The 12,053-nt window shown below is 37.7% G+C and overlaps 1 protein-coding gene across 2 annotated transcripts in view; it reads right to left on the bottom strand.

The window, feature by feature from the left end:
- Positions 1 to 12,053, bottom strand: part of SRGAP3 (SLIT-ROBO Rho GTPase activating protein 3) — a 2,107,662-nt gene that overhangs the window by 1,261,714 nt on the left and 833,895 nt on the right. For both annotated transcript variants that reach the window (XM_044078646.1, XM_044078643.1), the window contains exon 3: positions 3,533 to 3,695. In XM_044078646.1, coding sequence (XP_043934581.1) covers positions 3,533 to 3,695 — 163 coding nt within the window. The remainder of the gene's footprint in view (positions 1 to 3,532; positions 3,696 to 12,053) is intronic.

Here is a 12,053-nt window from a genome sequence, read left to right on the forward strand (position 1 = left end):
ACCTTATTCTGCTAGAACAGGCTTAGAAAGCAGTGAAGTGAAGCAGCAAAGTCTTTGGACTGCAATAAATTACTGGCTATACTTGACTCCTGTTAACTAACAAGCTGCCTGACATGCTGCTTCTGCAAATCTGGTTCCTCAACCTGAGCAGTTCCTTAATTGATAGTACTTTGGTTGTCAGTATTTCTGTTTCACATTTGCTTTCTTTATAACCTAGAAGGTCCTTCATTGCTGTCATATATTTAATAAATGTTTTTTCATATTCATCAGCCATGACATGTAGTAATATTAAGAATACTTTGCAGGTGGTCAGTTCTGGTGAAGGACAGAGAGATAAAGCCTTATGAACCATGTGATGTGAGTTCAAGAAAAGGTTTTGGTGCCTGATGGAGCTGTCAGAGGTGGACTGGAGTCAGCAGCCACTGCCAGCTCCCCTATCCTGAGAAGAGGGACGTGGCTCTGTCTTGCCACTTGGGTGAAACCTACCAGGAGAATTGGTATTGCACCTGTGGAGCAAGGCCCTGTACAGCACAGTGACATAGTGCATATGCACTGATGTTGAAGGATTCAGCATGTGAAGGCATGCTCCCTGGGGCAAGCAGTATGCATCAGAGATCATACAGCTGCTAGGGGACACTTCATCAACACTGGGTAGGCCACTTTGCAAGACAAGCAAGCTGGCTCACTCCTTGCCACCCAACTCCTGCCACTGGGGAAAGGATGAGCCAGTGGGGCTACCTGGGCAGGATTCGTTGGACTGTAGGGTTCTCATCTAGCCTAGGAATGCCTGGCTCCCACCATGCAAAACTAACAGACCAATGGGATGCATGTGGATGAGCCAATGGGCAAGTTCCCATGAAGAGGAAAAATATACTTTGCAGATGGAGCTTAGACTATTTCCTCTGTGGAGTATAGAGATTGTTGGAGGTGAAGATATAGTACAAAGCAAATGTTTTCAGTGGGTTGTTTTGAATCAATGAAAGCACATCTGGCAAATAATCATATTCCCTTGGCAAGAGCATGCAAAGTAAATAGCCTCTGTAAACAGTGGCTAAATTAATGTAAACAGAACTTAACCTACCAATAATCACCTCTTGTAATTTTAAGTATGGTGATCATTGGTATAATTTAACTATATATTTAATTGGCCATTTTTAGCTATGTGGCAAAACTAAGGGACTCCCTTCCTTTAACTATCAAAACTGCTACTAACCTGCACTCCTTTAAAACCTCTATAAAAGAATACATCAACAAAGCTTGGATGTGCTCCTTTATGAGCCCAGGCTGAAGGACTCTTATACCTTTTTCCAAAACAACAACTCTTTCTATCCCCACTACTAACTTACCCTACCCTCCCTTCCTCTACACATACTCCCCTGACATTACACTCATACCTTTTCCACGTCTGTTCTTACTATCCTCTCTGTAACACCCTACCCCTCTCTATTCGTACTATCCTAAGCCTTCACCAGTATAACCTGTTACCATATTTCATGACCTTAGAATATTAATTATTGTTACGATAATCTGTTGTGTAAATAATGCTGCATCTTTCTGTTATCAGGCTTTCCATATAATTTATACTTGAACACTATGACTTTATTATGTCTGTTGAATTTTTATTCTGACAAAGTAATGCATAGTTTTTCAAATTTTGTGCTTGAATGTTATGCCTTTATTATGTTTGTCTAATTTTTCATTCTGTAAACCATATGTATCTGGAGCTTTTCTCCCCGGGCTTCCACTGAAAATGGGTACCCGATGACCCAGTCGGACTTTCCTAGTAAACAATGTTAAATAAACATATCAATACATACATGCATACATAAATAAATAAATATTTTCCCCTTTTCAGTAGATGGGCATTTGGATGATAGGATAGTGGAAGGCTAAATGCTACAGTCTTCTGACAGATGAAACCCCAAACCTACTTTTTTTTGGTTTAACTCTATATATTTCTAGGTAAACATGATTTATTTTTAACATGTAAGGCTTTGGTCTAGATTTTTAAAGCTCTATCCATGATTTGGCAGTAAAGTGAAGATGTTAGGAAAGGTCTAATTTTCACAGTCTATTTTCAGGCTGTTATGGTTGAAATTTAAAAATATTTTTTTAACCTTCTGTTATACATAAACACATTCTTTTTATTTCAGCTTCTAAAAATCAAGATCAAGCAAAAAGAGTCGACACAAGCAGACTGATACAGAGTATCAGACTGCGATTTTCATTTTACAGCATTACTGGTTTCACAGAGATGAAAGGATCGACATAAACATTTGTACTTTTCAGAAAGTCTTTTGCAGCAAAACTAGAGTTACTCCAAGTGTACGTCTTTAGAAATGAGGCAAGGTTTTATGATGGCTTACATTAAACTTGATATATAGTTGCATTTTTAACTGTATCGTAGTTACATTTGTATATGTATTTTTTTCTCATATGTAAATGGCTATGAACTAATGCACCTGGATGTTTATATTCCCAAAAAGCAAATAAATACCTTTGGGTGTCTCCACTTCACTTACAAATATTATAACCCTTTTAGAGTGTATCACTTATACAAATAACTGCATTATCATCTCACAGCAAAAAGTTCTCCAGTTCAGTTCATTTTTTGGCTGGGATGCCCTATGTGTAGAGTCTGAATATCATCCCTGTGTTCCCGTGGGTTTTCTCCAGGTGCTCTGGTTTCCTCTCACATTCTAAAGATATGCAGTGGGTAGACTGGTGACTCTAAACTGGCTATAGCTGTGAGTTCATGCACATGTACATGTGTGGTACTTAAGAAAGATCATGTCAGGACTAGCCAATTCGTGGTCTGAATGTTGGTTCTAAGTGATGTGATCACTGTTGTTGTGACTCCTTGACCTCATGTACAAATGTGAAAAAAAAGGGGATTGATGCCGTTACTGATTTATGCAAATGTATGCAAATAACTTCACACCGAACATCTAACACTTCAGTTAAATGGTGAATCAGTCATTCCATGGAAAGAAACAGCTTCTCTCATCCACTCCTACCAAGTCATTGGGCATGCACTTGGCCCTTTTTTTAGTAAAATACATTGTGATATTGCTTGTATTGAGACTTCAGAGATGTTATGTTCTCTTCTTCTGCACAATCTGTGCTGAAATTCTCTGGCTTAACCTACTGTTCCTGAAACTGACTTAGCCAGGTACTCAGTGGCAAAGTGTACCAGGAAGTGAAACAGCATACATAAGCCTGATGTAACAGAGTGCAACAGAGCTTTCTGGGTGAAATAAAGCAGCTCAGTAACTATAGATATACCTTCTGTTGCTTATAACCATACCTAACTTAGCTGGTACTAGTCAGACTCTATTCAGGCTATTCAGTATAGTCTGCATGACAATGGGTTATCTCCATAAGAGGCAAGACATATTAAATTTTATTCAGCAACTATACTGCCAGCCTCCAATATAATAGAAAAGACTTGTAAATCCTAAAAAAAACTTTCAGATATAAACAGTACACCTCCTACGGTAATATCACACACAAAGCATCTACTTTCACCAACCTTTTTAAACAGCCGGATGACATCTTCACTGATCTGGCTTAGGCGAATAATAACATTATTCAGATAGATATCATTGAGTGTTGCATGATCCTTACTCTCCCGACGGGTCTGATTAAGTATCAGATACCAACAGTTCACAGGTGATAAGAGGTGCTGGTCCTTTCTGAAAGAGAAAATAATCGTGCAGAATTAGACAATGCCTTCAGGTTTTCACTACAGTCTTCCTAATTATCCAACCAGCAAAATATTATTAAATGACTAAATGCAGAGATTTTCATTAAATTATACTTCCACTTAGCTTCTGAAGGCTAAGTCAGTGCTGTAAGTTTGAAAAATATGCATGTGAGTGATATTATTAAACATGCAATTGTGTGTGTTGTGCATGCGTATATGTGTGTGTCTGTGTGTGCACGTGAGTGTCTATAGTTGTGCATTTGTATTTGTGTGTGTGTGTGTGTGTGTGTGTGTGTGTGTGTGTGTGTGTGTGTGTGTGTGTGGGTGTTTGTGCATGTGTTTCAACAAACGAAATTCAAGGCAAGGTAAGAACATAAATGTAAACACAATACAGGAAAAATGCCAGTTTTGCCACAAAATTTCTTGGTACACTCTTTAGCTTATAAATCATCTTTCCTGTGCCACCCCTAATTCTGCAAACTCTCCTCTAATCTGCAAGCTCAGTAAGATGACAGGACATTATAAAAATTCAATGCAGTGGTCCATGGCATGCTAACATCAAGAATGTAATAATACAAAAATGTTGGCAAAGGCCTAACACAGTAATTGTAGTTATTCAGCAGTTCTATTGACAACAGCAAATAAAACAATTCCCCTAAGAAACATAAATAAAAATGTATTACTTGTTCATTTTACTAATTTTAAGGAATCCCACTTTCTCTTCTTGTACTAGTATTATAAGTAGAAAGCACAAAATGAGTTAGCCATCAATGTACGTTAACAACACTTCTAGGTGATATGCTACTCAGTCTGCAGACTTGTGAATCATCCCTTCAAGTCATACACCTGGCATGCAATAACACTCATGCTCTATACACTTACTGATTAAAGCTATATCTCTTTATTACCTCATCACGTTTTGTTTTAGCATTTCACAAATGACCACAAATAAGTTAGTGACTATGCATTACAAGACTACAAAAATGTACACAATTCAACTAGAAGAAAGATATTTTACCTACAAAAATGTAAATATTGCTGTTGTGCACTCCTACAGTGTAGTATGTATATATATATATATATATATATATATATATATATATATATATATATATATACATACATACAAACTGAATAGAATACATTGCTACTACATTATTATGTGAAGTAATAGTCGGTTTCCTAAAGTGATTAGAATCTACTACAGTCTGTGTATACTTCACCAAGACATATCAATTTCTAGCACAAAAAAAAAAAACATCCTCACAACCTTTATTGTAGACAAGTTATGTGACTTCTTCAGAAATCAAGAAGTGCACACCGTCATTAAGGCTTTATTCTACAGAGGCAGTTTGTGTGGAAAAGTTACTGAAACTGCTGTTTTGCAATACTGCGTGAAAGAAATGAAAATAAAATCTATATTTTTTGCAACACTTACCAGTTTTAAAATTTAACTGCATACCTAATACAGCTTTTCATCCATAAGAATAAGAAAGCCTACAAATCAACATTAGACTCATTTCACAGCAGAGAAGTACGCATTCTTTTTTTTATTTGTCAGAGGGAAATACAGAATGTACTTCAAATCAAATGTTCATAAGATTTAAATCATTGCAAACATATTTATTATTTTTTCAGAGGGACAATTACAGAATACAATACCATCATAACTAAAATTACTACTTACTTATCTGTAAAACAAATAATTTCAGATATTTGAAATGTTTAGACAGAAAAAAATATAGAATCATAAAATGACCCTTAAAAAGTTCAGTATGCAATGCTGAGCTCTTGATGCACACATAGGTGATCTGCCTGTGATGCTAGTGACCTGCGAATGACTAGTGATCTAGGAATTGGAGGGGGGGACAAATTGTGGTTAGGGCTGAGAGGTGTTAATTTCCAGCTTACTCATCCATAAGGGAGTTAGTGGTTCTTTTGAAACATCATGCTTCTGTCTAATGGAGGCAGAAGAGCATTTTTAGTATATTGCAATTATGTGCGCACACTGACAGTGAGAACTGAAGTTAACACATCATGGGTAGGAACACCCACGGACATGTGCTTTTCTCAATGCATGCCCACCCCTTAGGGTAATGTCAGGAAATACAAAAAAACCTTTGACTTGAGGAGTGATGATGCAAAGTCAGAATGCCTCAATCTCCTTCCACTCAAGATAGATAATCGCTTTGGTAACTGTTGAAGGGGAGGTTGAGAAGAAACAGAGGCAACCAGTACAACACAATGGTCATCCCAGCTGAAAGGTCCAATAAAGAAATTCAAGATGCAGTTGTGCCACTAACTTTGTACCAAAAGGAAGAACCTTAGTATGTTGTATAACTGAATATCCAGATATGTTAAAAAGAAAGTATTTCTAGGAAAAACATCAATTTTTCAGAGTTATAACCCTGAATTGGAGGAGAACACCAACAGCCCCATATGGCCATTATAATGAGCCAGACTGCCAAGTTGTATCATATTAAATTCCTGTAGGGGTTTGGTATGTCACTTCTTTTCAGTGTTGGGAATGTAAAACATGTCCATAATATATACATACTGCATTACATCAGAACAGAGCATCATACACATTTTCTGTCATTGGAAGGATGTTAACCACCATCAAAAGCATTATTACACCAACAAGGGAAACAATAACTCTGCTAGCTTTGATAATGAGCTGTAAGTCATTTCTTAAGAGTAGAATGGCATTCTTAGCTGCAGACTGTACCTGAACATCAAAGTATAAATATTTGAAACATCTACAAGGCAGTTTAAAACAGTAATCAGATATTGAGTTCTCCATGCAGTATGCAGGAATATACAGGTTTCACTTTTCCAAGTTGCATTATATTTAGTCTTTATATGGGAAAAGTATATTATTTCTCTTCAATGTAGAGAATGCATTACATATTCAAAATGTATCTTAATTGGTTTGCCACTGAATAAAAGGAGAACAATCATATCAATCTCTCTATACACACACACACACACACATATATATATATATATATATATATATATATATATATATATATATATGTGTGTGTGTGTGTGTGTGTGTGTGTGTATAAATATACATTATAGTTTTTATAACTGTAAACTTTTCTGTCACTGGAAAGCTACCACAAATGATTACAGTACTGTCACATTGCCAGCATGCAGACAACTCTAAGTGGATTTTTGCAATGTAGCCCAAAAATCTCCTTGCATGCTGTTTAAGAGCTGAGGAAAAGGGGTATGCATTGGGTACAGAGAAGGCTGTCTCTCACTTCCACAAGTAGCACAGCTCCTTAAGCAATTTTTCCAAGTCAACAGCTTGCACTAGGTCCATGGTCTCCACTGGGGATGTATCCGTGGGAGGTACAGCCTGTGCCCTCAATCACAGCTCTGGAAACAGCAAACAGGCATTGGCTCTTCCTTCCTTTCTCTCCTGGGCTGGTTCCTCCAGTGCCTGGTCTGGCTGAGTTGTAGACAAGGCTTTTTCCTTCTATGCCACACAGCCAGCAAAGGCAAGAAAATGGTACATTATCTACACTAGAACCAATGTAATGAGGGACAACAATCATTTATATACGTGTATTACTGCAGTACAACTACATTCTAAACGCAGTATTTCTTCTCCCCTGCACATATTTTCCTTCCTGTAGAAGTGCCTGTATATTGCCACAAACAGAAAAATAATGACATTTACTTCTCCCCTCTATGGCATACCTGTGATATTTAGTTTCCTCGTACAACACATTGCATCTAGTTGAAATCTTACAATACATGTTTATGAATTTGTCTCCCTGGCTCTTACAACATACTGGCCATCACCTCCTTAATATAGGGAAAAGCCCACATAGAAAGGTTCTTTTAAGCCTTCCTTCTTTCCCTTTATCTGGTGTTCTGATGCCCATCGCTGCTACCAATATGTGATGGCCATCTATATGTATCATCCCCAACCTGGGCCACAAATCAAGGAGTCTGAATCCTCACCAGTGACACTGGAGAGGGATGTGCACTTGGAATACAAATGGATACACTCAGTATTTCCAGATGCTCTCCTCTCTGCATCAACTACAATTTCCCTTAAGAGCACACAGGGACCACACTCAACCCAGGGTCTAGATGCCTCTTTATTTGTCCCCTCCAGGTTCCCAATAAGACTCCCTACTGGTACCAGCTGTAGAGTCAGGTCCTCAATCGAGTATCCAAGCCAAATCCTCCAGCATCCTCTCTGTAAACCCAGTGCTTCATGTCCGTACCCCAAGTAGCTGACACACACACTCTTTAAGATTTAATTTTCACACACACACACACACACACACACACACACACACACACACACACACACACACACACACACACACACACACACACACACACACACACACACACCTGGGAAAGGCTGGCACAGATTACCTACTCTACCAACTTTGCCCAGACTATAAGGTAGTTATTACTGCCACCAGTCAGTTACTATAAGGCTCTTAAAAGGGTATCCAATTAGACTGTGTAATATTAATACTAATACAAATGGTAGTAGTTCACCAAGATGGCTATGTCTTCTGGAGTGGCCCACACAGTGTCACCAAATAAATATAAGCACTTTCAAAGGTTAGATACTTTCTACAAGGACCAACCACAACAAAGGTTTTAAATATATTTAATAATAAATAATAAAAGTACATGAAAATATTGAATATATATTCACAGTAAACCACAGAGTTCAGATCACAGGGAATATTGAAAAGAACACTGATGGACAGACTCAGACAAATAAAGAAAAACAATATCTAAGCTAAGCTTCACTATATTCCTGACTGAATCTAAGAGAATTACTGTTCCTTAGTTAAGTTACTTACTACTGCAAGGCAAGGCACTGTGGGTGAGGGTCTTTCTAGTCAAGACTTCCCAAACAGAATACTCAATACTTTGAGATTTCTCTTTGTAATATCATCTGGTCACCTAACTCCAGGTTATCACAGTTTTCCTCTTTGAAGCTGAGACAGGAATTTAGTGCAGACACCCACAATACACATCCAAATGTTTATGGCAGTGCCTGGGGCCTCCCCTCTTTACACTGAGCCAATGGACAAAGGCTCTTCCCCAGACCCTGTGTCTCCAGTCTTATTCAGCACTGTGGGGTGCCTTTTAATGGTTAACAGCTCATTTACATTTCCCTTAATTTTCTTAAACTTAACCTCTGCTGTGCCAGTATCCTCTATTAAAACATATAGAACTGAGTTGGCCTAGTGGTGTAATGCACTGAACTGTAGTTCAGAGCGTCCTGGGTTCAATATACATTTAATTCAGCTACAATAATACATGTACATTTCTCTTCATTTCAGCAGGGTGTACTGTTGGTGCATTTCAACACAAGCAAAGTTCACAAATTCATTTTCAGCACAAGCATCTGTACAAAATCAGTTTGATATACAAATGGCATACAGTTTTAATACATTTGTCACACAAACATCTTTTATAAATCAGTGTGATATTCAAAGGACATATCATTCTTTACAAAACTCCAGTTGGCTATGCTGGCACTTGCCCATATCATCACAGGTGTCATACACTTGTTGTGTCCATGGATTTTCGACTCTTTTACTGTGAAGGGTTACTCACAGCTACCTTCTTTCCCTACCTCTGGGGCCATAAACCCATTAAGCTTATTGGGATTTACAGCTTTACTTTGTAGGGTCAGACATTAATTGAAGCCAGAATGTCAAGCAACCTAATACCACTCACAGACAAGACAGAGTGAGTGAATGAAGAGAAATCATGCAGATAACTTACTTCTAGCTTTTTAAAAAATTAACGTAAGTAAGGATACACTAATGAAAAAGAAAGGATTCAAGAATCATATTTTAAACATGTTTAATGTTCAATGTTCACTGCAATGACTATGACAAAGTCAATGCCTCAAAACAGACCACTGGGGAGTTTGCCTCCATAATGTTTTCTATCATAAACTAACTTACCAACTCAGTTACCACAGCCTATATTAAGCAAATCAATAGATGGACATATTCTAATTCCTAATGATAAGGCTTTCTACAACATGCCTTCAATGCACCCAAAGTTATTACTCTTAACTTCAGAGGAAGCAACAGGTAATTTGATCAATACATTTCTGTTCCTAGTATCAACACAGTAGTTAGTAAATACAACATCAAACATTGATGATCTAATGTTATTACTGATGCATTACCTATCATCAGTCTATATGCAACCAGAGACAAATTCAGTGCCTTAAGTCTGTCCCCTGTAAGGCAAACCTCGAAGGCTGGCAATCTGCCTTGTCAATGTTTTCTGAATTCTTTTGAGTTTATAAACCATAAATTAAGTATAAACACATGCTGCCCCACCACAATCTATATGTGTAGTAATACGAGCAACATATAACATCACCTTACTATCCCTACTATTGATAGTTCTGAAACTGTCCTTCATTATTCCAAAATATTTATGCAAGACTTCAAACTGCTAAATTTAAATGGGTTATCTATAGTTATCTGTATGTCCTTAACACTGGCAGCTGAGAGAATGAGTTCATGATCTACTGCATAAAGACACCCATGATTTCATGTCCTAAAATGAATGATGATACACTTCCCAGGATTAACTAACACCCTGTTAATCACACACCAACAATACAAATTGTCCAGAACCCTCTACAGGAAGCAATGATCAGCAGTGTCTTTGTATCATCAGCATATTTGTTGAGCCACACATCACTTGAAGAAGGAATGGTAGACATGATCAAACTAAACAGGAAAAGGCAGAGTATGGATCTGTGCTGAACACAATTTACAAAAAAATTATAAGAGATCTTATCATTCAGCCTGACTTTGTAACTTCTGTCAGTTTGCTACCCACACTACAACAGATCTATCTGTTTTCAGCCTTTCCATAACCTCAAGAATTATACTATGTGGCACAGAATCAGTGCCTTTCTTTACTCTGTGTAGGTAACACCTACAGGAAAATCTTATTCAAAACCATCAACCACACTGGTGCAGAATTCAGTAAGATTACTTAGACAATATCTTTCAGCATATCTAGGCAAAGAGCACAACATAGGCTAGGCAAGGAGCACAACTAGACAGTGTCACTGGAAAAAGACTGTTGACATTCTGTCGATGGTGCAGTGGTTAGCACTGTCGCCCTACAGCAAGAGGTTCCTCGGTTCAATTCTTGGCTGGGGCACCTAACGTGCAGAGTCTGCATGTCCTCCCTGTGGTCAAATGGATTTTCTCTGGGTGCTCCAGTTTACTCCCACATTCCAAAGACATGCAGTCGGTGGATTGGATACTCTAAGTTTGTCACAGGTGTGAGGGTGTGAGTGAGTGAGTGGTGAGGATTAACTACCATGTCAGAGCTAGCCACCCAGAAATATAAACCTTGGCTCGAGATGATTGCCACTGCTGAAGTGACACCTGACCCCATGTGTAAAATGGCAAAAAGGGGTTGAGGATGGATGGATGGACTCTGCACAGAGATTCTAAAACTTAGCAGTAATTCTGAGTATTTTTTGTTATAACCAAATAGATACAAAAGTCAAAAGGAGAAGGCTGGGTATTATAATGTCATCTTCTTTGGTCACAGATATACCAGATTTGCCAGTCAGAAATGATTCCCTTCAAAACTTACACACCTCCAATAGATTAATGCATTATGACACCACAGTACCTTGCAGAAAGGGACAGCTTAGCTGAAAGCAAAATCACATCAGTAGAGTCACTCCATCAGGTCACTTTGGGTAGAATAAATTAAAAAGAATAATAACAACTACTTACAATGTTATAGGAGCTCAGCACTGCACATAATATCAATATAATATAAAAGGTATATACCTTTTCAGCTTCTGATCATAGTGGTCCTTTAAGTAAAGAGTCAACACAGGAGCATCTATGTATCACAGGGGATGGTAGGATCCAGAATGGCACCATATTTAATAACAATGGTTTGAATGACAACTAGAAGCATAATTTGAAGACTGATGCTGGAGATCTTAGAAGAAACAAGTTAAAAGGTTTTTTTTTTTCAAGATCAGAATAGCAGATGTATGGAATCGCCTGTAAAAGGAAACTGTTGGGTCAAAACAGTGATGGATTTCATGAACATTTATGACAAACACAAGACAGTTTTTTTAAGGGTTGGGGAAATGTAAGCTTTTAAATAAGATCTAAGCTTATCCACCAAGTAGAAAAATGGGCAAAGTATATGTATTAAAACTACCATCAAAGCCTTTTTTAATACATTAAACTTTGAGCATGAAGCACTAATTCCCATACCTTTAGAAGTGAGATGCACATATAAACAGGAAGTATTGTAGGCCTGTATCTCATTACATTTATTT

The sequence above is a fragment of the Protopterus annectens genome, chromosome 7.part1, assembly GCF_019279795.1.
Source record: "Protopterus annectens isolate FY-2018-M chromosome 7.part1, PAN1.0, whole genome shotgun sequence".
Lineage (NCBI taxonomy): Eukaryota > Metazoa > Chordata > Ceratodontiformes > Protopteridae > Protopterus > Protopterus annectens.